Consider the following 27,282-nt stretch of genomic DNA (forward strand, 5'->3'; position numbering starts at 1 on the left):
ATCTCCTTTAGAACTCTAGGATGTAGTCCATCTGGGCCCGGAGATTTATCAATTTTTAGACCTCTTAGTTTCTCTAGCACTTTCTCCTTTGTGATGGCTACCATATTCAACTCTGCCCCCTGACTCTCCGGAATTGGTGGGATATTACTCATGTCTTCTACTGTGAAGACTGACGCAAAGTACTTATTTAGTTCCTCAGCTATTTCCTGGTCTCCCATCACAAAATTACCAGCGTCATTTTGGAGCGGCCCAATGTCAACTTTTGCCTCCCGTTTGTTTTTAATGTATTTAAAGAAACTTTTACTATCATTCCTAATGTTACTGGCTAGCCTACCTTCATATTTGATCCTCTCTTTCCTTATTTCTCTCTTTGTTATCCTCTGTTTGTTTTTGTAGCCTTCCCAATCTTCTGACTTCCCACCTCTCTTTGCACATTATAGGCTTTCTCTTTTGCTTTGATGCATTCCCTAACTTCCTTTGTCAGCCATGGCTGCCTAATCCCCCCTCTGATAACCTTTCTTTTCTTTGGGATGAATCTCTGCACTGTGTCCTCAATTACTCCCAGAAATTCCTGCCATTGCTGTTCTACTGTCTTTCCCACTAGGCTCTGCTCCCAGTCGATTTTCGTCAGTTCCTCCCTCATGCCCCTGTAGTTACCTTTATTTAACTGTAACACCTTTACATCTGATTCTACCTTCTTTCTTTCAAATTGGAGATTGAATTCGACCATATTATGATCACTGCCTCCTAAGTGCTCCCTTACTTTAAGATCTTTAATCAAGTCTGGCTCATTACATAACACTAAGTCCAGAATGGCCTGTTCCCTCGTGGGCTCCATCACAAGCTGTTCCAAAAAGCCCTCCTGTAAACATTCAATGAATTCCCTTTCCTTGGGTCCACTGGCAGCATTATTACCCAGTCAACATGCATATTGAAGTCCCCCATGATCACTGTGACCTTGCCTTTCTGACATGCACTTTCTATTTCGTGGTGCATTTTGTGCCCCCGGTCCTGACCACTGTTAGGAGGCCTGTACATAACTCCCATTATGGTTTTTTTGCCTTTGTGGTTCCTCAACTCTACCCACACAGACTCCACATCATCTGACCCTATGTCATTTAGTGCTACTGATTTAATTTCATTCCTAATTAACAAGGCAACCCCGCCCCCTCTGCCCACCTCCCTGTCTTTTCGATAGGTTGTGAATCCCTGGATGTTTAAATGCCAGTCCTGAACCCCCTGCAACCATGTCTCTGTGATGCCTACCACATCATACCTGCCAGTCACAATCTGGGCCACAAGCTCATCTACCTTGTTCCGTACACTGCGCGCATTTAAATATAGCACCTTTAATTCTCTATTGACCGTCCCTCTTTGTTTTCTTAGTGTGGTGGACCTTGGTTTACTGAGCCTTTCCATACACTGTCATATTTTGTGGGATGGGGACTATCGTAACCTCTCCTGAGTTTTGTCTTTTCGTGCTTTTTTGTATTCCTAAGCAGCTACGCTTCCCACTGATTACTTCACCTCTTGGTTCCCTGACTTTCCCTTCCCCCCCAATCTTTAGTTTAAAGTCCTATTGACCACCCTATTTATTCTTTTCGCCAGAACACTGGTCCCAGCTCGGTTCAGGTGGAGACCATCCCAACGGTATAGGTCCCCCTGTCCCAAAACTGATGCCAGTGTCCCATGAAAAGGAACCCCTCTTTCCCACACCACTCTTTCAGCCACGTGTTAACTTCCCTTATTCTTGCCTCCCTATGCCAATTTGCACGTGGCTCGGGCAGTAATCCGGAGATTATGACCCTTGAGGACCTGTTTTTTTAATTTGAATCCTAGCTCTTTATAATCTCTAAACAGGTCCTCTTTCCTAGACTTGCCTATGTTGTTGGTACCGACATGGACCACAACAACTGGACCCTCCCCCTCCCTCTCCAGTATCCTTTCAAGCTGGTCAGAGATGTCCCGCACGCTAGCACCGGGCAGGCAACATACCATGCGGGACTCTTTATCCTGCTCACAAAGGATACTATCTATCCCCCTGATAATAGAATCCCCTACAACTACAACTTGCCTATTTACTCCCTCCCCTTGAATGGCCTGCTGAACCATGGTGCCTTGGTCAGCTGACTCATCCTTCCTGCAGCCCTGTTCGCCATCCACACAGGGAGCAAGTGCCTCATACCTGTTGGACAGAATCAAGGGCTGAGGCTCCTGAGTTCCTGACTGCTGGTTCCCTTTACCTGCCTGATTTGCAGTCACACCCTGCTGTCCCTGGCCACTGGCAGGATTTAAACTACTTACTCTGAGAGGTGTGACTGCCTCCTGAAACACAGTGTCCAGGTAAGTCTCCCCCTCCCGGATGTGCCTCAGTGTTTGAAGCTCAGACTCCAGCTCATCAACTCTGAGCCGGAGCTCTTCGAGCAGCCAACACTTACTGCAGATGTGGTCGCTGCAGCTTGCAATGGGATCTGCCAGCTCCCACATCAAGCAGCTCAAGCACATCACCTGACCAGCCATCACTAATTAATTAATTACTTTAATTCAAGTTTATGAGTTTAGCTGTGTTTTTTTTTAAATTTGGGGCAGATTTGCTATCAACCAATCAGATCACAGCTTCCCTCTGACGTCACTTTTGGGGGAAAAACTGGAAAACAGGAAGTTTCAGTTAGGTTTTTATACTCAGACTGCTCCTCCTCCTCCGAACGGCTCCCGAAATTAGGCCCGAAGAAAGAGAGAGAACAAAACAGTAGGGAAGAAGCACCTTCTCCCACTCTTCACCGAATTACCTCACTGCACCAAATTACCAAATTCTCACTCGGTCTGTATCTCTCTCACTCAGGCTGTGTCCTTGACCTGCGCAATGCTTCCTTGTCGGATCCCCGACCTTCAAGTGTGTTTCTTGTAAAAAGGCCATGTTGACCTTCAAGCTTCTCAAGTGCGTGAAAACATGCGCCAGTTTAACTGGCCCATTCAGCCCCCTCACATTCCATGTGATTAGTCTGGTTGGAAGGCACCCCGTCCCCCTCCCCTGCCTATCAACCCTTCTTGGGCCTGCCCCAGCCCATGCCAGGTGACCCTCCAGGCCCACCCTCAGATGTCCACCATCACCACTCCCTCTCATGCTACGCCACAGCAACTACACCTTTGTCAGCAACCCCGCCTCCTCCCACCTTCCCCTGAACAAAACAACAACCACATCCCCCTCTGCTTCACTAGTCACCTGATCAACCCCCACTGCGCTCCCATTAACTAGCATGCCCAGCAAGCCTGGCAACCCCCACCCAAGGCGCCTGAGCCTCCTTCCATCCCCTCCCGCTGATTCCGCCCCATCCCCCCGTTCACACACCAACAATGAAACAAGAAAAAAGGTGCACTCACCCTCACCACAACAAAACATCTCGAAGGAGAAAAGTTCTCCAACAACCAACAAACAAGAAAAAGATACAAGAAAAAATGGACAGAAAAAGTTCCCATTTCCTCACACCTCCTCCACAGTTCAATGTCCTCCTTCTCCATTGCCTCCTCTGGTGTTCCAAAATAATGTTCTTGGCTATTAAAAGTCACCCAGAGGCAGGCCGCATCCAACATCCCAAACTTCAACCCCTTTTTAGAGGGCAGCCTTCACCCAATTAAACCCGGCTCTCCTCTTCGCCAGATCCGCGCCCAGGTCCTGATACTTCGATGCTCGCTCCCCTCCCAGGTGCATCTCCTTGCCTGCCTTGCCCATCTCAATATCTTCTCCTTGTCCAGGAACCTGTGAAGCTGCACCATCATCACCCTCAGCGGCTCATTCGCCTGCGGTTTCCTTATCAGCGCCCTATGCCGAGTCGACCTCCAGGGGCCGGTCATAGGCCCCCCTCCCCATCAACACCTCGAGCACCCTGGCTACATACACGTCCGCTCCCTCGATGCCTTCAGGCATTCCGACGACTCTTAGATTCTGTCTCCGGGAGCGATTCTCCAGGTCCTCCACCTTCTCCTTTAATCACTTCTGGGTCTCTTGCATCAGACCTACTTCAGCCACCAACGAGGCGAGCTGCTCCTCATGCTCCCCCACTTTGCGAATAGCCTGGCTCTGGGACTCCAGTCTCTATTTCACACGGTCAATTCCCTCTTTTAACGGTTCCACCGCCTTGGCTAGGTCCTATCGGTCTCCCTCCTCTGCTGGCTAAACATCTCATACAAGTCCACCCGGTGCTCCATCGACCACTCGGCAGACAAGGCAGACCCTTTACCCTCCGCCATCTTGACCTGTGTCACACAAAGATTCCCTTGTTCCAACAGCTTTCTTCTTCTAGACCCATTTTCTCTACACCTATTTTTCACAAAACATCCACCCTACAAATGGGGAAAAGGTCTGAAAAAACCACCTCGAGTGGGAGCTGCCAAATGTGCGACCACTCGCTCCATGGCCCCCATTGGAATTCCGAAGGACCCAATCTCACCGGAACCAAATCCTGGCATCTACATATTCCATTGGTGCTCAAGGTGCACTTGAACACCCTTGACTTCCAGTGTGTTTAACCCGTGGTGATGTGCCAGTTACATGCAGCACTCACCACACCAGCAACAAAAGCATCAGCAATCTGCATAAGCATTTCTTCAGCGGCATTAGCAGATGGCCCATTTGGAACAATGTTGCTCACCACGTCCCGCAGCGTTTTCTTGCTTCAAACCGGATTGACTGCTGGACTGACATGTCCAGTTAAACCCGGTGTTCCAGGGCCCAGGTATCTGGGAAAAAGAAACAGCAACACCAGCTGGCCTTCAGGCATTTGCAGCCACCAGCAGGAGAGGCAAACACAACCTGCAGCTGTGAAGTGTTCCCACAGCTAACAATGCTAATTAGTCATTTGCAATAGCCTTCAACTGTGAAGCTGGAGGCTGGTCACAGTCAAAGGGAGTGAGATTGACTATCAGCAGTGAAGCCACAGCAATCTGGCATGACAGAGAGGTTGCTGCTTGCCCCTGTTAGGTATCTCCACAATATTTAAAGATGGCTTGAAGGCCTCACAGATGAGAAGGCCATCACCCTGTACCCCGAACCCCCCCACCCCCCGAGCTGCTTGCTGGAAAACTGAAATGGCTACTCATCTCACTTCCCCTCAGCAACTACTGCGCCAGCTTCACGTTCTCAAAAAGCAGTAATAAATGACGCCCGGGTGTTTTCTCGCAGGCGAATTGGGTAAGTCCCGGGAGACCATTGCATTCAACTTCAATCTTGCTAATGAAATGAAAAAGAATGCAAGTGAGTGTTAATGATAGTCTCACCATCTTTGGGCGAGATCCGGAACTTGCCATCGGGAGCGGGCTGGGTGAATTGCAAATCGATTTGCGCCCTGCGCGAATCTCGATTTTGGTCTTTCTCACTATTTACCCGGCTCGCCCAGATCTGCGCCGGGCACAACGCGGTGGTTGAACCCCACCCCACGTGTACTTCAGAGGGTATGTTAGTGGAAGGGTCTTCTCGTGGTAAATCACCAGCCACTCGTGTACAGGTTCTTGGGACAGGGGCATGGAGCAAGTCAGAGTGATAAATACAAAACTCACAGACATGCTATGTTGTTACATATCAGTCAGTTTTGTTCACCTAAAACAAACTAATTTTAAGTTTCTACTGCACAAAAAGTCAATCTTGTAGCCATTTTTCTCTGACTTGATTGCTGTTTGCCATTTCCAAAACTTGACCACCCATCTCAGAAACATGCCTATCTATGTCCCTGTTACATATTGTTCACAGCCAAGAAAAAGACTTTCATGATAATGGGTGTGAGTGCTTCATAGATTTATAGAAGCTAACAAATTACTTCTTATTTGCAGCCTAGGCAAAAACAATAGCATTACTGGCTCATTAACATCAGACCTGCTGATTGTCTCAGACAACAACTTGAATAAATGTATATGTGCCATATGTTCAAACACAACATTCAAAGCAATTCTTTGTTCGGAATCCTACTTGGACTCATAACAGAAAACCTTGGGCTGGATTCTCCGATCGGCGACACCAAAATCGTGTTCGGCAATCAGCCGGAGAATCCATTTTTTTCTTTTAATTTAGAGTACCCAATAAAGTTTTCCAATTAAGGGGCAATTTATCGTGTCCAATCCATCTAGCCTGCAATCTTTGGGTTGTGGGGGCGAAACCCAAGCAAACATGGGGAGAATGTGCAAACTCCACACGGATAGTGACCCAGAGCCGGGATCGAACTTGGGACCGCGGTGCCGTGAGGCAGTAGGGCTATCCCACTGCGCCACTGTGCTGCCCTCGGAGAATCAATTTTTACACCGGAATCGGGGGCGGCGCTGTTTTTCCAATGCTCCGCCCCCTCAAAAACGGCGTACTCGAGGAGTGTGCCACATGCCGTCGGGACAGCCTCAGGACATCACCGGAGGCCCTCCCCCGATGGGCCGAGTCCCTGACGGCGTCGGTCACGTGTCCTCTCACTTTTCGGGGACCTCGCGTGGTGGCTGCGGACTGCGTCCAGCACCGCCACAGTCAGGGAGGGGGAGTCGGCGTAAGCTGTGGGGACAGGTGGGGCATGGTACGGGGGTGGCGAAGGGGATTACAAGGGAGGCAGGTTTTGGCAGGCCGGGTGCGTACCGCCGGTGCCATGTTGCACGGCGTGGCCGCCGCAGACCACCACCGTGTGCATGCGCGGCCACGGACCCGGCCATTCTGCCGTGCCAGCAGGTAAAGCTGGGCTTTACATGGCACAACTGCTAGCCCCACACTGGGCAGAGCATCAGTGCGGGGGCGGCACCGACATTTTGGTCGTAAGACCAGATGGATCCTGCGGACATAGCCGCAGAATCAGAGAATCCAGCCCCTTATCTCCAGTAATATGGGTCAAAGATTAAAAAGAGTCCTGGACTATTTTTTAAAAATGTAATTAAAAGAACCTGTCTTGGAAGAATCAGAATTATTTCAGGACACAGTTATAGAACACTGAACAATAATGAATTATTGTTATTCTTTAAAAACCTTAAATAGTTGATTTCTTATTCGAGTCAGATTCATTAACATGACTCCCGAGTTGACTCCAGCTGCTCCATAATAAGGATGCCGTGCAAAACGACTGTACCATCCTATTCTTGGTATTTCATGTTCTGGGGCCATGGCTGCAAGTTGTGTGGAGTTGAACAAATTCAGGAAATACCAGATATCATCAACTGGTCTCAGGAACAGGACATCAGTATCTACATACAGCAGAGAGTCAACATCTTTCAGGATCATCTGGTATGGAGACAGAAAAAACCCCAGAAGTTTTTCAAATATATAGACAGATAAACCGCAAACAAAATAAACTAAGCACGATAATTCTTCTAACTACCTCGGGTGCCTTAAGATCCCAGAATTTGTGGAGTTTGCACATTCTCCCCGTGTTTGTGTGGGTTTCGCCCCCACAACACAAAAGATGTGCAAGCTAGGTGGATTGAACATGCTAAATTGCCCCTTAATTGGAAAAATGAATTGGGTACTCTAAAATTTATATTTAAAAAAAAGATCCCAGAATTACTGTTATTGTGCTAAATCTAAAGGAATCTTCAGTTTTATAAAACTATACGATTATTTGGAGAGATTTCCAAAAGTGGACACATTAAATACACTCCTTATTTTCATTTGATTCCAACAGTCAAGATGCTGCTCCATGTTACTAAATCATGGCACATATTTAGTTCAGTGGTCTCCAACCTTTTGAAGCACAAAAACATTTTTAGAATCGAAATGCAGCACAAGATCTACTCTTAAAAATTCAACTTTACACACTTATTCTCAATGTGATACCTGTGCTTGGGCACTATCTGTATGGCCAAACTCATAATACAGTCCATCGGACGGGCATCTGTGAGACAAGTGCGATACTTGGATTTGATTATTTCCATCTGGGAAAAAGCCATCTCACAGAGGTATGTGGAGCCAACTAGGTGCACAGGATGTCAGAAGAGGGTAGTTCTCTGGTCTACAAGTCCCCAAAAGTCTTTATCCCATGACCTAGTTTTCAGCTCTTTCATTTTGCATGGTGATGATTTCCATATTAAGTCCATTTCTTTGCTCCAACTGCTGAAATTGTGCTGTCAGTTCTCCAATGTCCGCTTGAAGAAAAGGATTTGAGACAAACATAGTGATTGGTTCCACCATGTCTATCTCCTGAAATTATCTGCTAAATTCCTTTTCAGGTGGTCACAGAATTTGTTTGGCTGGAACCCTTTCTGTTTGACCTGTTGTTGGACTTTCTCCAGATTTGGGAAGTGCTCAGTGATTTTGCTCTTTAACTGAGGGGACTACAGGCTCAGTTTCAACTTGAACACATTCACTGCACAGACCATGTGAGACGAGTCTCTATCCCTCCCTTGCAGTTCTCGATTCAGCTGATTCAATTTTGCACTTATGTCTGTAAGAAACGCCAAGTCCAGCAACCAAACATTATCTGACAGCTCAGTATACACCTTATTTCTTGATCTGAAAAAAGGTGACAGTTTCTGGAAGCAGATCTACAAATCCCTGGAGGACATTTCCTTGATGTCCATCCGCATGAAGGATAAGTTCATCGTAGGTCACATCAAGCTCATCGGGTAACAATTTGAGCAAGCAATGTTGCAGAGCTGTGGCACAAATTGAGCTGACAATCTTGACAACAACTGTCATGACAGGAGAAAAGTCAAAAATCTTGCTCGTTATTGCTTGTTGGTGGAAATACATTGGTAATTGACAAAGGATGCAAATTCAGGATCATTCTGCAAAATACAACAAAGCCTGTATTGACACCCAGCATTGACGGTGCACCATTGCTTGTGATTGGAAACCAGTATTTTGATCGGATATTTTTCTCAGTCACACACTTTTTGAATTTGTTGTAGACATCCTCACCTCCGAGTGGCTGAAGAACGAGAAAGTCCTCCTTTGTTGTTGAGTCTTTGAATGCCATGCGAACGAAAACAATTAGCGGGACCGTATCCATCATGTCTACTGATTCCTCAAACTGCAGTAATAAACATTCACAGCCTAATAAGTCTTGGTGTATTTGCTGAGACACATCTCCGGACAATAATTCTACCCTTCTGGCAACTGTTAAAGCGCCATGTGGCATGCTCTTGATGGCTGTCATAATTTCATCGTTGTTTTTCAAGACTGTGTACAAAGTGTCAGCAGCAACTGCCATAGCCTCCGTTACGTTTCATCAGCAGGTGGCTAATGCGAAAAGACTCCTCTTTGCTCGCCTTGCCTTTAGTCATAGGTTTTGAAAAGAGTGAATGTTGAGCTTTCAAATATTCCTTTAACTCCCCAACTTTCTTTGTCCGAATTGTACTGTTTGAAGATAAATTTTCTTGAAATTTTGCACCTTGTGATGCCATTCCAAATTACCGCTTTTACTCAAGGTTACACTCTGTTGACAAATGGTCTTATCTTTGTCATTAGTAAAAATAAACTTGTTTTCTCATTCCTGGTAGAAATGGTACGTTTTTGCCCACTTGGAGGTCCATGGACCTCGTTCATCATTTTGTCTTCAGCCAGCTTATTCCAAGTTTTGGCACCTGCGGGAATCTCGCTGCCCGTGTCCCACAGATTGTTGGCATTGTCCAGCAGGTAATGAATTAATTCGCTCCTCATTACGAGAATCCTGAGTCTCATGCAATTTGGCACGGTTCGGGAGACAATGACCTCATTTCCTCACCATTACGGGCTATCCAGAGTCTCGTGCAATTTGGCTGGGTTCGACATGCAATGATAATCAATTGTTCAAGGCCCTGGGATCAATCTGTCGATCGCTATTGACTATTTGGAGACCACTGCTTTAGGTCATCCCTGCTTTACACATGGTCATGAGGTTATTATGCCAGTTTATTCAGAAGAGATCAACATGCCTCTGCTAGTGCCTCTTTAGTGCAATTCAAAACCAAACACAAATTGATGCATTTCTTTCTTAACTAGTGTCAGGCAGATGGGTTTTGGTTTGGTCATACCTGTATTATATTCTCAGACAAGGTTGAGCATGCCCATTTTCAAAATGGTTCTCAGCACAGAAAACAGCAAGAATATCCCGAGTGCACCACAATTAATGATGTAATGTAGTCCTGTCGTTATCCAATAACTAGCCTTGTGGGAACAGGTATGGAATCCAAACTGTGATGAGGAGGAGAGATTACCATTCCAAACAGGGCTGCATTTCCCTTAAAATCTTGAGCTCCCTGGGTAAGGAATACATGTCGGACTGATTTTCATGAAATTATTTTAATATTTTGGGGGACATGACCGTGGGGATAAAATCCGGCTCAATTGAGATGGCCCCACCATTGATCAGAGCCACTAACATTCCCTCACTGTGTTCACTCAGAACAAAGCATCAGAACATTGCAGTATGTTGGGGGACATTTTCTGATACTGGACTATGATATAAGTTATAGGTGGCTCTGTAACGACATTTTTGCTCCTATATTACTTTTGAATAGTTCTGCTGAGACAAAAGGTACTCATTGGCTTAGATGCCTGTTTAGAAGAGGCAATTTGTAGAAATAGATAGTGTATACGCAATGCTTGTTAATATCAGAAAGGACACAAAATGGCTGTTAGCTATTAAAGCAATACGAAAGACACAAAATGGCCGAACTAGCCACATTCCTGAACAATAAGTTACAAACTGTGTAAACTACCTAAATAGAACCGAGGGAGTATCTCAACAGCTGCTGATAACAGCTTCACAGAACCAGGAATGCAATGTATAAGCTCAAGGTCCCCCGCTGTAGACAGGACATATCCTGGTGTTAGTTTTGAATGACTTCTGTATGTAGTTAGGAGTGGGTACGACAACACCCACTTAAACCTTATATGTGATAACTGGGATGCTAAGAAAATTGATTGACTGCATGTAATGGGTTGTGACGCAAATATAGTTGATTGATTGTATGTAAATGAGAATACAACTGATTCCGCCCCTTGAATCTGTATATTAACCCAATGTGAACCTTAGCTCAAGTGAGAAAGAGGATTGCGACACTGCGTAGTCTCCAAATCTTTCTCCCAGATCTGAAATAATAAACTGCTTCTTTACTTACTCAAACAGGCCTACGTGTGACTATTTTCACCTCTAACACAGTATAAGAGTAGATGTCCAATATTCACTGCCTTCAAAGAGGAGGGAGAAAAAAATGCTACCACAGCCCCCAAAAGATTCATATTTACTTTGATACTTTTTCACAAAAATCTTGTTACTTTGGTAGCTTAAGTGTCAAACCTGAATTTCAGAGCAGAATTATTCAATTGCAAAATCTTGAAATAAATCTGTTTAGGATTACAGTTATTCAATGAAAGATAAAAATAACATCCTACCGGAAGAAAGAGGCGTTGAGCAGCGCATGGTTTAAATAATTTTTTCCATTCCTGAGGCTTCCCGGCTGAAAAGGTGATTGGGTAGATGTTGTAGTCAACACGCGACTTGAACGCAAATGGCCAAGCTTTAATCTGTTAAAATAAAAAACAACGAGTTACAGTACAATTTTTTTCCAAGGCAGATGAGCCGAATTAAATAAATGCAGGTAGATTCTGGAAAACAGTGTGAAACTTGACAGAAAGTCACAACATTCGCAGAGCAATGGTGCGCCCACAGTTATTTGGCAATCCACACATGTACACTGATTGATTCTGCAATGCACTGCTTATGTTCATTGTGCAGCCTGCACTTTATCGGAATATTAATTATTAAATCAGTGTAATAAATTAACAAAATGAATTCTCCACAATAACATAATCAAAAGTAAATTGTGAAATGTCTCTGGTTTACTTAATCAAAAGTAAATTGTGAAATGTGTCTGGTTTATCTGTACGTTAACTGGAGATGTGCACTTTGGAACTTCTACCAACATTATGGTTTATGTGTTACGCACTTTAATGGTTGTTTTTCTCAATCATCCATGACAGTTGTCAAACTTTTGTACTCAAAACCAGATATTCAAAGTGTTCTCATTTCCGGTTTCTTGGTCAGCTGGAGAAAATGCAAAGTTCTATCAACTGCGAAGTTCATTGTGAACGGGTTTCAAAGGCTATTGCTATCTGAGATTTTTTACAGAGACATAATTCCAAGGTCTGCCCCTTTCACAGCATTCTTTAGAGATTGGGTGAAGAGATGTTATTTAAGAAGATCGACCCAGCGTTTGTTGTTTGGATGGATGAGGCTGCTGCTGGGCTGCATAAAATGAACATGACAGTATAAGTAGTTAGCTCACTGAATCTGGATGAACAAAAATAGATTATCAACAGAGTTTTACCGGTCACTCATGGCAGGAATCACCTTCACCAACTGGGGCATGAAATAGCGGCCCAAATCACTTTCATAAAAGAAGGAATGATTGACATTGTCTGATAACATACAGGAGAACGTCAATGTCACATCCTGCACATAATATGCTGTTTATTGCATGGTTGGTATTGTCGCTGACTCCAGTTGCTAAGTTTCAATTGTTCTACTTATATCAGAAAAGGAAGAGTATGATTTTGAATGGTCTGCAGTAACCAAAGGACATAAACAACAGGCGCCACAGGAATTACCTTAAAACAGGCATTGTCAAACTTGGGGGCGCGACCCACGGGTCGAGGAGCCATCCATCACGGCGCTCCCGATCACGCAAATCTGCGCGCAGCAGCCGGCTGTTAATAACGCCGGCTGCAAGCGGCCTTCAAAATGGCCGCGAACACGTAAAAGAAATGCGGCTGCACTGCGCATGCGTGCCAGGTCGTTGGCGCGCATGCGCAAAACTACGTGCATGCGCGCCAATGATCGGTGACGCATGCACAGTGCGGCTGCTTTTTTTTTTTTTAAACGATTGCAGCTTTTTGTTTTACAAGTTCGGGGGGAGGGGTTTATTCATTTATTTTATTCCGTTCATTTATTTTATTCATTTTTTTTTACAAGTTCAGGGGGTTTTATTTGATAAAGTTTTACAGGAAAAAAATGCAGAACTTTGGACAGATGGAGACTCCATACTTTCCGACGCTGGAAGGTTTTACCTGTATCCAACAGGTTCCATTGGAGGAGCGTGTACGAGGATCAAAGGGACCCAAAACCATTTCCTCCATTTTTGTCAGCAGCAAACAAGGTAAGAGAAAATGGTGGGTCGCGCAGGTCGGCCGACGTGGGTCACGAAGGTTGGCCGGTTGGTAAAAATGGGTCCCCGGAAAAAATTTTGAAGAACACCGCCTTAAAACCTAGTGTATACACTTCTATGAAAAATTAGAAATGTTTTCCTATTTTTAATGGAGTTATCCAGTTACTTATTTCTGTTTATTGCATAGGTTTACACACACACAGAGGTTAAAATAAGGGGTTTAGAGTATAAAAACTGTCTGGCTTAATTTTGTCGAGGGCTGTTTTGATTTTCAGAGGCTCCATTTACATTTTCTCTAACTCATCGCAGTCATTCAAAACAGTTAAAATGAGAAGTTTAGGAGACCAATTCTCCTTCGTATTTTCTCTCAAATTTGGGCTCTAAATACAATTGCTAATTTACAGCTGAGCATTTCCTTGGATGCTTTCCCCCTGCCACCTTTGCCCCCCACAGAAATACAACAATTTTGTGCCTTCAACATTTGGATTTCCTCCTTCAGGATTTCTTGCACTTTAATTTTTTCCAATAATTAGTATACCTACATTGTAAATCACAAGCTGATGGAACATTTTGCCCAGGATTCTCCACCCCGCCACACCACATTTCTGCCCCGACTGGCCGGTAGAATTCTCTGTTATGCCAGCTGGTCAATGGGGTTTTCCATTATAGGGCAGCCCCACGCCGTCAGGAAACCCCCGGGCGCCAGCATAACGGAGAATCATGCCGGCGGAGAATCCCGGCCTTTGTGTTCGCATGTCATAGGCTTGGAAACAAAATCATTCACGAGTTGTCGAAAAACAAAGAACAGCACACGAACAGGCCCTTTGGCCCTCCGAGCCTGCGCCAACCATGCTGCACATCTAACTAAAACCTTCTACACGTCTGGGGTCAGTATCCCCCTATTCCCATCCTATTGATGTATTTGTTAAGACGGCCTTTAAACATCACTATCGTACCTGCTTCCACCACCTCCTCTGGCAGCGGGTTCCAGGCACCCACTACCCTCTGTGCAAAAAACATCCCTCGCCTATCTCCTCTAAACTTTGCCCCTCGCACTTTAAACCTATGTCCCCAAGTAATTGACTCTTCCACCCTGCGAAAAAGCTTCTGACTATCCACTCTTCCCATGCCCCTCAAAATTTTGTAGACTTCTATCAGGTCGCCCCTCAACCTCCTTCGTTCCAGTGAGAACAAACCGAGTTTATCCAACCTCTCCTCAGCTATTTACTGTCTGTTCCTGCTTTTTAAAAAACGGTGTGTCAGCTTTTGCTAGTTTTCAAACTTGGTTATCCTGTATTTGGTGAATGATAGAGATTGTTTGTTGTTATATTGCTTTCTCGTATCACACTTTCCCTTTTCTTAAATCTTTTCCCTCCTCATCAGAAGGCAGTGAATTACTTCTCTAGCTCTCTGCTACAATCATGGTTTCCAACGTGGCTTGACTGAAACTCTGCTGAACACGTTATTTATCACTAGCTTCTTCTCCACGGCCTCCTGGTCCCAGAGAATGTTGATGGGTTGAAGTGACTGATGGCACAGTCTCTTGCATAGGGGCAACGAGAGTGGCCAGGATAGCTGTTCCTCGAGCTTCAATCATAGATTCATTCCTTCCTGCCCCTGCTGCTCCTCCATTCATAGATTCTGTCTCTGAAGGTGCAGTAGGAGCATGCGACAGGAAACTTGACTGGAGAAGCTGGAGCAGTGAGCATCTATGCTTGGAGGAATGGCTCCTCATAGATTCAACCTCTGCCACTTTTGCTGCTCCTTAAATTAAAATACACAGGGGTTTATCTTGCCTTCAATATTTTGATGTTTCACTTTTGTGAATGCAAGGGTGTTTGACATCCTGATGTATTTTGAACTCTGGTCTTGGATATACGGTGCAGAAAAAAGCCATTTGACCCAACCAGTCCAAGCCTCCTCTCATCGAAATTTATCATCGTAATCCTCTATTCCCTTCCCTCACATATGCTGGTCTAGCTTACCCTTAAATGCCTCAATAAAAATGTAAATGTCGCTACAGTCCCAGAGGACCATAGGCTGCTCTCCCTTTGAACGCTGACTGGTGGTGATGCAACCTGAGGGACACCACACCTCAGGCGAGGGGCAACATTGAGAAGGTGGGGGCCTTCATGAATAACCTCAGCCGATACGGGAATTAGGCTAAAGAGGAGCAAGGCCAAGATTTAGCTCAGTTGGCTGGACAGCTGGTTTGTGATGCAGAGAAAAGCCAACAGGGCGGGTTCAATCCCTGTACCGACTGTGAGCGGAGGCCATTGCCCCACAACAAAGTTTATCTGTGTTGGAGCTAGTTCTCATTCTTTTTCAAATATTTAATATTTTCCAGAATTATCAACATTCTGAACATGTGGCACTGAAATGTATATCCCTCTAACACTGAATTAGAGCACAATTCACTGCATCTTAAATGCGGATCATCGTCACTTAATAATTCAGATCCTAAGGGCTGCAAACATTTTAATAATAAATATTTCGATTTTTTTTGACAAATTATGAACTGCTCTACAAGTTGCAAACAACATCAAATATTCATAGTAACATCTATTTATTGGCTAAATATTGCATGTACTGGGCAACATTAATCCTGGAAGTGTATGTAAGGTATTTTATACTCAGTGGTATTTAATAGTTTAACAACACCAATATTAGTTTAATAAATAGCAGAGATGGATCAACAATGATTAAGCTCACAATCCTTTCACATATATAAGCCTTAAAATTAAAACCAATCCTGGAATAAGTGAATGTAAATTTACACTCCCTGGCAACAGTTTGAGGCTGAGCCACTCTGTTTGCAATCTTGGTATCATATTTGACCCCTCACATCATATTCATGCTAGCATTAAGACCACATCATGGACTGTGCTACTGCTGTCATAATATACACACAGGTGTATGATGGTGCACAGACAGGCAGTGATTGACACACAGGATGACCACTGAACACACAGAACACAGCAGCCAATCACCAGACAGGACACAACCACTATAAAGCCAGAGGGCACTAGTTTTCCCGCTCTCTTGGGATCCAGCCTCTGAGACAGTCAGAGCCCGTGAGCAGCAACTAGAACATACACCATGTGGCAGTAAGATCGTCTGGTCAGGTTAGCCTCAGGTCTCCAATCAAGTCAGCATAGTGTCAACCCACAGATAAAGTACGTATGATAGTTAAGAGTTCATTAAAATGGAGTTGCATTTCTTCAAGTGTTGGAAGCCTGTCTCTCTCACTGCTGCAGTAAACGCAGTCCTAGCAGACCCGGCATACATCATCTGCCTCAGCTCATCCATTGCTGAAACCCTGATTCATGCCTTTGGTATCTCTAGACGAGACAATTCCAATGCACTGCTGGCTGACCAATGACATTCTGGGCGTGATATAACCAAAAGGATTCTCAGTGTGGTAGCGAGCGGGAACTTTTGCCAGCTTCCTGACGCTCGGCCCAGTGAGGCCGTCACCGCTATAATTGGCCCACTTAACAAGGCCCCAAGGCTTCAAGTCATATATGAAGGCTTGCCAGCTAATTCGCGGGACCGCGCTCGCCCGCCCCCTGCTAACAAGGGAGTGCTTAAACCGCTCCTGCACAGCCAACCCCACTCAGCTTGCAGCCATGCCACCGAGAAGACCAGCTCCATGATTCGGGGATGCTGATCTGGGCAGACTACTGCTCGCGGTTGAGGCCAGGCGGGATGCCCTGTTCTCCCAATGGTGTCAGAGGGTCAGCCACAGGGCAGCCAGGGTCACCCAGCAGGTAGTGGCAGGAGCTCAGGAAGTGTGATCAGGAGGACCAATACACAGTGTAGTAAGAAGATGAACAACCTGCACTGGGCTGATAGGGTGAGTTCGCACTGGGCCCCTGACCCCCCCAATCACCAATGAGTATGCACCTGGCACCGCCACTGCCCAGCACTGTTCTGTGTCCTGACACACCCATGTCCAGCACTGCCACCCACGCCCCCCCCCCGCCCCCAATCATACTCCCCATTCTGCCCCCCCCCCCAACTGCCATAGGTGCCCTCTCCCCAAACACCCCCACCCCCAAGCAATGAAAGATAAGTGCGGCTAACAATGCCCCCCCGTGTACCCGCTGAAGAAGTTGGCCCACAATGGACCAGACAGTGCCCAGACAGGTTGGCGGGGTGCCAGACATCAGAGTCCTCATTTCCCACGAGCCTGGAAGTCGCAGGGGTGACTGAGGACAGATCTGTAACCAACGTGGAGGTTGGCGTATGGTGCAGATGAGGCTCCACCGTCCCATACCCAGATGACTTGTCACACATGAGCTGTACATACCTTACGGACAGACCCATCCCACCCGCTGACCACGTCTGAACACCTTGGAGAAGAGCTCCGAGGATGGCACCGTTGAAGAGTCACAGCTGCCATCCCCACCCTCCAGCAGCGCAGACACGCACCTCAATGGGCAACGTCAGCGGTCAGGATTCTGGGGCACATTCTGATGAGCAACACACAGTTTCTGATGCACATTAGGGGGAATCAGGAATGCCCAGGCGCGGCAGCAGTCGGAGGTCTGCTGGATCCCAGAACTCCACCGGGTCCCAGTCAGATGCGGACCCTCTGGACCAGGTTTGCCCGGAACTGATGCAGTCGATCGGGTGCGGTCGTGAGATTCAGAGGGGGATGCCAGCGACACTCCAGCAGGTCCATAGCCATTTGGAGGAGTCGCAATGGCCAAGGGCAGAGGAGATGTCGCCGGCAATGCGTGGCACCGAGGCCAACACTGCTAGGGTGGGGACCGCAGTGGAGAGCCTGGTGCACGATGTCAGCAGAGTCAGTGGAGGTGTCCAAGGTATAGCTCAGTCATTGACAGCCATGGCGGAGGACCTCAACAGTGTGTTTCAGTCACTGGGGTACGTGACCCAGTCCAGATAACTCTTGATGAGGCGCTGCGGGGCATGTCCCAGTCTCAGGTGGTCATTGCCGAGGCCCTCCAGATTACATTCCGGTCGCTAGGGGAGGTCTCCCAGTCCTATGTGGACATAGCCAAGGCGCTGCAGGACATGTCCCAATCTCAGGTGAGCATAGCCAAGGTGCTGGAGAGCATGTCTCGGTCGCTGGGGAACGTGACCCAGTTGAAGGTGGGCATTACTGGAGCGCTCCAGAGCATGTCCCTGAGGAGCTTTGCCGAGGGCATCGACACAGTGTTGCAGTCATTGAGGAACTGCCCGGCCTGACTGAGCCAGATGATGCACGAGCAGCCGGGGCTCGAACCAGCTGCCCCTCTGACCCGAAGTGAACCCCAGGGCCCTATAGGCACAGAACAGGAGGAGAGGGTGCTGGGTGCCAACTTGGAGCTACCCCACGGAATGGCGATGGCAGCCACACACTCCCCCGAAACCCACTTCACTGAGAACGGAGTGTCTCGGAGTCAGCACACGGAACAGGGCAGGGTGGGGCATGACCTGCCGGTAAGTGCGTAGGGGCCCTCTGGGCGCCCACCAGGGACATCAAAAGCCATGGGATGTGGTTGGCAGCAGGCTGCCTCCACCTCTGAAGTGCATCCTGGGGACATAGCTAGATGTAACGGTAGAGCACAGAAGGCGAAGCAGGTTGAGGATCATTAAGAGGACTCTGGGGGTGGGTATGTTATTGGGGGGGGGGAGACGGTCTGAGATGGGGGGGGCGGGGGGACACACATGTGTAAACTGCCTCAGGATAGACTTGTCATGCACACTCCCTGGGAAACATGCACACACGTGCATGACCTTCATGTGGTGGTCGCACACGAGCTGGATATTCAGAGAATGGAGCCCCTTCCTGTTGACAGAGGGCTGGCAGCAGCACCATGAGGGCAGCTTCTGCGGGGTTCAAGATATGGTCCATACAGTGTAATATCTTTCAGGAATTGGGAGAGGGTGTGAGACTGACAACCAGTGCTGTCTTCCGCCCCAGGACCCTCCAGACCCCCACTGCCTGCCCGCCGCCCCCCTGCATGCCTTGCCCACGCACCCCTGGCTGCAGCAGGGGGGCCCTGCTCATTGGACTCCACACCCTGTACCCCAGACCCCCACACGTAATGTTACCTGGACCAGGTGCTTGTCCCTACCCCGGGGCACACACCCACCCTCTGGTCGCCAACATATTAACGGTGCTGGGGCCCAGTCCCTGGGTGTTTGGATGTTGGCTGCTGCGTCCATAGTGTTGCCTCCTGCAGTGTTCAGGCACAGTGTCCAGGCATCACGATCTGATTAGGATCCTAGGCAATTACCCCCACATGCTACATGGCACGCCTACCCACAGGATCCACTTGGGATGTGGGAAGTGCTCACTTAACTATGATGGCTAATTCGCAATAGCCTTCAGCCACATGGCCAGAGGCTTCTGCGGTCAGTGGGAGGTATGGGGAGTTGGTGGGGCAGGCGGGCAGGGGCTGGGGTTGCCCCCAGAACAGTACCACATGATCCAGGGGTTGGCATGGTCGACCCGCGGGTGCCGAGACATCCATCTTCCCCCACCCCAGCCCAGCCCAGCCCTTAGGGCGGCCACCTCCCCTGCTCCGTGCCAATCCCTGCGCCCCCTCCCTCCTCCCTCCGAGCACCGGGGCAGGAACCCCAGTGCCCCTAGGCTCATTGCCTGGGATCAAAGATGGCTACTCATCTCCTCGGGTCCCCGCAGCAGCACTTTTGCCAGCTTCACATTTTTTAAAAAGAGTGCTAATCTGCACCCACGTCAACACTTGCTGGGAAGGCTGTTAGATCACAGGCGGCCGTTAGATAGGGGTCACTCTATTTGGAGATTGGGTTTAAGTGGTGATTATTGGTTTCTTGCCACACTAAGGCGGGATCCTGATTTCGCTAACGGGAGCAGGCTGGTTAGATCACAAACAAATCGGCACCCGGCACGGTTCCCGATTTTGTCCTCGTGTTATTTAACGGCCTTGTCGCGCTCTCGCTCAAGTGCAATGCAGCCATTAAAGGGGCTGGTTTAGCACACTGGGCTAAATCGCTGGCTTTAAAAGCAGACCAAGCAGGCCAGCAGCACGGTTCAATTCCCGTACCAGCCTCCCCGAACAGGTGCCAGAATGTGGCGACTAGGGGCTTTTCACAGTAACTTCATTGAAGCCTACTTGTGACAATGAGCAATTTTCATTTCATTTCCTTTCATTAAATTGCGCCCACTATCTTCACAAAATTAAAGTAATCCAAAAGTCTGCTGCCTGTGTCTTAACAAGCACCAAGCCCTGTTCATCCATCACCCTTGTCCTTGCTAGCCTGCACATGCTCCCAGTTAAGCAATGTCTCAATTTTATCATTCTCTTCCTGGTTTTCAATTTTTTTTCCTTGGCCTTGCTCTCCTTTAGCCTACCCTTCTTTAACTTTCCGTCGACTCTGACTGGCCCACTGCCATTTTATGTTCAAATGATGTCCTGGAGGAAGGCGGCGGGGGGCATTCTCAGTTTTGAGGGGTAGACTAGGGGGGAGGGGGGGGGGGGTGTAGGAGGTCGGAGTTCCCAAATTGAGGGCCCCCACCACCGCTTCCCGCCCATTAACATTTTCTATTTATATCTGATCCGACTGGTGCCTGCCAGCCTATAAAATTGAGGCTGGGCCATAATTGGGGTGCGGGTTGGCTTCCCTTCTGAGGCCCGGCCTTACCCATCATGAAATTGTGTCAGGGTTGGGGCCGCGGGACTTCCGGTGGTGGCCATGTTGTGAGTGGTTGCACACAGGGCAGCTCCTGCTTGAAGGCAGAGGAACGAGCTCTTTTTACCCGATACTGGGTGGAATTTTCATGAAAAGGCGGAGATCAAGGTTGGAGGAGTAGTTTCCCCCAGGAGTGGTATGTCCGCTGGTTACCAAACCCAGGAGAAGACGGTGAGAGACCTGGGCAAAGAGTTGGAGGAAGCCTGTACTGCAACAGCAGCCAGTGTAAGCATGGCTGAGTGGGAAGGGCCGGTGCAAGGTGAAAGGCCCCAGATGGAGCAGTTGATGGCTTTTATTAAGGAGGAATTCCGGCAGCAGAGGAAGGAAATGTGGAAGGATCGCTCGAAGGCCATCGAAGGAGCTCTGGCACCCCTGAAGAGTTTGTTGGCATGGGTGGAAACATGTTTAGAGGTACAGGGGTCGTAGATTCGGGAGATTGAAGGAGTGATCTCAGTCCACAGCGATCGTGTGGTGGCTCTGGAGGCGGTGGGTTCCTAGGGGACCTGTGTAAAACATTGAGGGCAAAGGTGGAGGAGCGGGAGAATGCCTCAAGAAGGCAGAACCTGCGAATAGTGGGCCTGCCTGAAGGAGTGGAAGCTGAGAGTGCCACGAGGTATGTCTCGAAGATGATGGCGGGGTTGGTGGCAGAAGGGATGCTAGATAAGGCGCCTGAAGTGGACCAAGTGCATAGGTCCCTGAGACAGAAGACTAGAGCTGGGGAGCCGCCGTGGGCAGTGATCATGAGACCCCACAAATTTGTGGAGAAAGAGAAGATTTTGCGATTGGGGAGGGAGAAGCGTACCTGGGACTGGGAGGGGAATAACGTCCAAATTTATCAGGACATCGGAGCAGAGTTGGCAAAGCAGCGGGCAGGCTTCAACAAGGCCAAGGCGGTGCTGTGCCGGCGGCAGATCAAGTTGTGGTAAACCACGGTATTGCATTATATTGTATTGTGCATGCCTGGGCTTGTCCAGGCTGGTTTCGCCTGTGGCTCCTCCCCTTGGGCTTATGTATAAAGGTGGTAAGTCTCCGCCTCCGACCCAGTTCAGGTCCAGAGGCAGGAGGTTTGCTGTTTAGTGTATTAAAGCCTCAGTTACATTCATCACTCGTCGTGTGTTATTGATGGTGTATCAATTTAATACACTAAACTTCTAAGATGAACTCACCACTCAAGCCTGATCGCCTTGAGCTGGACCCACAGGCAGCCGACGCCACAGAAACGTTTGAACACTGGCTAAGCTGCTTCGAGGCGTACCTCGCATCCTTCACCGAAGACTTCACAGACCTCCAGAAGAAGCAGATCCTCCATGCTCGGGTGAGCCCAAGAGTCTTTCTCCTCATCAGGGACGCCCCCTCGTACGCGGAGGCAATAACGCTGCTAAAAGGACAATACATTAAATCCGTTAACGAGGTGTATGCTCGGCACCTCCTCGCCACGAGATGGCAACACCCTGGGGAATCACTTGCAGAATCCCTGCGTGCCTTGCGCATAGTCTGCCCAGCAGCGCTGCCTATCGGGGCCGTCCCCAGCTGCCGCGCCACCCGCCATGTGCAACCTGTGGGCGCCACCATCTTAAATTTCAGCCGCCACGTGCGACCCACGGGGGCCACCATCTTGGACGCCATCGCCAATGCCACCCGCCACGCGCGACTCATTGGGGCCGCCATCTTGGGACCACTCCGCAGCCTAACGGGAGCCCAGCTCGTCCGACCGTATGCTGGCCGCCGCTACCTCTGACCGGCCTACCGACCGCCTTCCGAACCTAGTCTACATCACGCTTGACCAGTCCCAGCCGCACCACCTTGCGAAGTCCACGATGACCGTCCGGATCAACGGGTACGAGACGGCCTGCCTTTTCGACTCCGGGAGCACAGACAGATTCATACACAAAGACACGGTAAGGCGCTGCTCCCTCCCAATCCTACCCGCGACCCACAAAATCTCCCTGGCTTCCGGATCCCACGCATTAGAAATCCGGGGGTAGTGTGTCACGGCCCTTACTGTACAAGGCGTAGAGTACACTAACTTTAAGCTCTACGTCCTGCCCCATCTCTACGCTGCCCTATTACTGGGGCTCGACTTCCAGGCCATCTCCAGAGCCTGACCTTAATGTTCGGCAGACCCCTGCCCCCCCTCACCGTCTGTAGCCTCGCGACCCTGAAGGTCGCCCCACCCTCCCTCTTCGCAAACCTCACCCCGGACTGTAAGCCCGTGGCTACCAGAAGCAGATGCTACAGTGCCCAGGACAGGGCCTTTATCAGGTCGGAGGTCTAGCGACTCCTGCGAGAGGGGATCATTGACGCTAGTAATAGCCCCTGGAGAGCCCAAGTGGCGGTCGTTAAGACTGAGGAGAAGCACCGGATGGTCATCGATTACAGCCAGACCATCAACCGGTACACGCAGCTCGATGCGAACCCCCTCCCCCGCATATCTGACATGGTCAATCAAATTGCGCAGTATCGAGTCTTCTCCACAGTCGACTTGAAGTCCGCGTACCACCAGCTCCCTATCCGCCTTTGAGGCAGATGGCCGCCCCAACCACTTCCTCAGGGTCCCCTTCGGCGTCACCAACGGGGTCTCAGTCTTCCAAAGAGTAATGGACTGAATGGTTGACCAGTACGTACTTGGGCAATGTCACCATCTGCGGCCACGACCAGCAGGACCATGACGAGAACCTCCGGCGCTTCCTCCACACCGCTAAACTCCTGAACCTAACCTATAATAGAGAGAAATGCGTCTTCCGCACAACCTGCCTAGCCATCCACGGTCACATAGTGGAACACGGAGTCCTAGGGCCCGACCGCGACCGCATGCGCCCCCTCCTGGAACTCCCCCTCCCCCACTGCCCCAAGGCCCTGAAAAGATGCCTGGGGTTCTTCTCGTACTACGCTCAGTGGGTCCCCAACTATGCGGACAAGGCCCATGCACTGATCAAATCTACCGTTTGTCCCCTGACGGCTGAGGTCCGACTGGCCTTCAATCACATCAAGGCAGATATTGTCGAAGCCGCGATGCAGCTGTGGACGAGTCCATCCCATTCCAAGTGGAGAGCGATGCGTCGGACTTTGCTCTGGCTGCTACACTCATCCAGGCGGGTGGGCCTGTGGCTTTCTTCTCCCGTACCCTCCATGCTTCCGAAATTTGACACTCCTCCGTCGAAAAGGAAGCCCAAGCCATTGTAGAAGCTGTGAGACATTGGAGGCATTACTTGGCCGGCAGGCGATTCACTCTCCTCACTGATTAATGCACGATCAATTACAATTAAAGACGAGGGAGTAACATAACTGAAGGCTTTAATAGACTAGAACTGTTCCCCAGCAGCTTCGGTACAGAATGAGGGCTGCTGGGACGGCACCGGTTCTTATACCACGCCTGTCAGGGCGGAGCTACATACAAAACAGCCAATGGTAAACTCCTAGGTTTAACCAATGGTCTTCAGCCTCTCGGGTACTGCAATACCTGATAATACCACACTGACCAACGGTCGGTTGCCTTCATGTTCAATAACACACAGTGGGGCAAGATTAAGAATGACAAGATTCTGAGGTGGAGGATTGAGCTTTCCATCTACAGCTATGATATCTTGTATTGACCCGGGAAGCTCAATGAGCCCGAAGATGTCCTCTCCCACGGTACATGTGCCAGCGCACAGGTAGACCAACTTCAGACCCTCCACAACGACCTCTGTACCCGAGGGTCACCCATTTTTTCACTTCATCAAGGCCCGCAACCTGCCTTACTCCACCGAGGAGGTCAGATCAGTGACCAGGGACTGCCATGTCTGCGTGGAGTGCAAACCGCACTTCTATCGGCCAGACAGAGCACACCTGGTAAAGGCCTCCCGCCCCTTTGAGCACCTCAGCATCGACTTCAAAGGGCCCCTTCTCTCCACTGACCGTAACGTGTACTTCCTCAACGTTGTTGACGAGTACTCAAGATTCCCCTTCGCCATCCCCTGCTCTGACATGACCTCTGCCTCCGTCATCATGGCCCTGCAGTCTTTTCACCCTGTTCGGGTTTCCCGCCTACATCCACAGTGATCGGGGCTCTTCCTTCATGAGCGACGAATTGCGTCAGTTCCTGCTCAGCAAGGGCATCGCCTCCAGCAGGACGACCCGCTATTACCCCCGGGGGAAAGGACAGGTGGAGAGGGAGAACGCGACGGTCTGGAAGGCCGTCCTTCTCGCCCTACAGTCTAGATGTCTCCCGCTGGCAGGAGGTCCTCTCCGATGCGCTTCACTCCAACTGGTCGCTCCTATGTACAGCCACCAAGGAGACTCCTCATGAACGTATGTTCGCCTTCCCCAGGAAATCCACCTCCGGGGTCTCGCTTCTGTCCTGACTGACAGTCCCGGGGCCCGTCCTTCTATGGAAGCATGTGAGGAGCCATAAAACCGACCCCCTCGACGAGAAGGTCCTGCTCCTCCATGCAAATCCACAATATGCCTACGTGGCACACCAGGTCGGGCGGCAGGAAACGGTCTCCCTTCGGGATTTGGCACTGGCAGGTTCCCCAGCGACCATCACCACCACCCCCGACCCTACACAGTCTTCCCCCACCCCTGCCCACCTCCCTCACGAACTAACACCCTCCGGCCCACCGGCGACAAGCACCACCACCTCCACCGATAAACTGCACCCCCCTTTGCCGACTCAACATCTGGGTGAAGAAGAAGAAGCCAACACGCTCCCGGACTGGCAGGTCTCGACGCCAGCGTCCACACCACAGCCGGGACTGAGGCAATCACGGGGGAAGGTCAAGGCCCCCGACAGACTTGACCTTTAAGACCACTTCACCCCCACCGGACTTTTTTTTAAATAGGGGGTGAATGTGGTAAACCACGGTATTGCATTGTATGCCATTGTATTGTATTGTGCTTGCCTGGGCTTGTACAGGCTGGCTCCGCCTGTGGCTCCTCCACTCGGGCTTATGTATAAAGGTGGCAAGTCTCCGCCTCCGACCCAGTTCGGGTCCAGAGGCAGGAGGTTTGCTATTTAGTGTCTTAAAGTCTCAGTTACGTTCATCACTCGTTGTGTGTTATTGATGGTGTATCACAGGTTTGGAGTGCTCTACCCAGGGAACTTATGGGTGAAGTTTGGAGGGCGGGTGTATTATTTCGAGACCCCAGAAGCAGCCGAAGACTTCATTAAGGAGCATAAATTGGGGGAGAACTGAGCGGACAATGCTTGGGAACCCGGTGTTGGCACTTCGTAATGGTTGGGAACGTGTTTGAAGTGGGGGTAGGGATTGGGGGATTTTCATCCCCTCCGATTTGGAGGGGACACTTTTTTGGGTTTGCTGTTTACTGTCGATATTGTGAGGGGTGGTAGGGATGAAAAGTTTATGTGGAGATGGATGTTTATGGGACTGTTTGTGTTTAGCATTTGTTTGTTTGCTTTCGGGGGAGGGGCCCTGGATTCAGGAGAAGTCTTTGTTTGGGTGGGGGAGGGTAAGGGTTGGGAAGGGGAAGGTAAGCAGGGAACGTTCTTCCTTGCCCGGAGGAGTGGGGGGGGGAGAGGAGGTCATTGGGAGGTGCCGTTGTGCAGGGGCTGTCATGCTAGCATCTGATGCTAGTGAACGGACGTGAGGGGGGCGGGTTGTTGTTACGACGTGGCGGGGGTGCGAGATGACATGATCAGGGGCGGAGAAGGGGGCCACCTGGGATGGGCTCGGTAGAGGGTGGAATTAATGGGGCGGGAGTTAAATGGCGGACGATAGAAGGGATTGGAGGCGTAAGCCTCTGGTAAGGCTGGTAACGTGGAAGGTCCGGGGACTGAATGGGTCGGTTAAAAGGTCACGGGTGTTCGTGCACCTAAGGAGCTTGAAAGCGGGGGTAGTCTTTCTGCAGGAGACACACCTCCGTGTGAAGGACCAGGTTAGGTTAAGGAAGGGGTGGGTCGGGCAGGTTTTCCACTCAGGGTTCGATTCGGAATTGAGTGGAGTGATGATTTTAATGAGCAAAAAGTGGGATTTGAGTGCAAAGGAGGTGAGGGATCCGGGTGGGAGATAGGTGATTGTGAATGGGGTATTGGAAGGGGAGCCGGTGATGTTGGTTAATGTGTATGCCCCAAATCTGGATGATGAGGGTTTTATGAGGGGGATGCTGGCAGCGATCCCGGATTTGGCCAGGCATGAGTTGATCATGGGAGGAGATTTTAACTGTGTCTTAGAGCCAAGGGTGGATAGGTTGAGCCACAGGTCGATGGGTAGGGTACGAATGGAGAGGGAGCTGGGGGGTTTATGGAGTGGATGGGTATGGTGGATCCATGGCGTTTTCAGAACCCAGAGGGAAGGGACTATTCTTTCTTTTCACACATCTATAAGGTGTATTCGAGGATTGATTACTTTGTAGTGAGTCAGGGGATTTTGTTTGGGGTGGAGGGGGCAGATTATGCGGGGATAGTTTTCTCGGACCATGCGCCCCACTGGCTGGAGACTCGGTTTTGAGCAGGACCAGAGCAGAAGCCAAGGTTGAGGTTTGATTCGGGGGTGTTGG

At 49.4% G+C, this 27,282-nt stretch overlaps 1 protein-coding gene across 2 annotated transcripts in view; it reads right to left on the reverse strand.

The window, feature by feature from the left end:
* Positions 1 to 27,282, reverse strand: part of gxylt2 (glucoside xylosyltransferase 2) — an 86,158-nt gene that overhangs the window by 29,140 nt on the left and 29,736 nt on the right. Inside the window, exons 3-4 of one of the 2 annotated variants that reach the window (XM_072472232.1) lie at positions 11,330 to 11,461; positions 6,986 to 7,237 (exon numbers count right to left, since the gene is read on the reverse strand). In XM_072472232.1, the coding sequence (XP_072328333.1) occupies positions 6,986 to 7,237; positions 11,330 to 11,461 (384 nt within the window). The remainder of the gene's footprint in view (positions 1 to 6,985; positions 7,238 to 11,329; positions 11,462 to 27,282) is intronic. The other variant, XM_072472233.1, reaches the window with a different exon arrangement.

The sequence above is a fragment of the Scyliorhinus torazame genome, chromosome 13, assembly GCF_047496885.1.
Source record: "Scyliorhinus torazame isolate Kashiwa2021f chromosome 13, sScyTor2.1, whole genome shotgun sequence".
NCBI classification, from domain to species: Eukaryota; Metazoa; Chordata; class Chondrichthyes; order Carcharhiniformes; family Scyliorhinidae; genus Scyliorhinus; species Scyliorhinus torazame.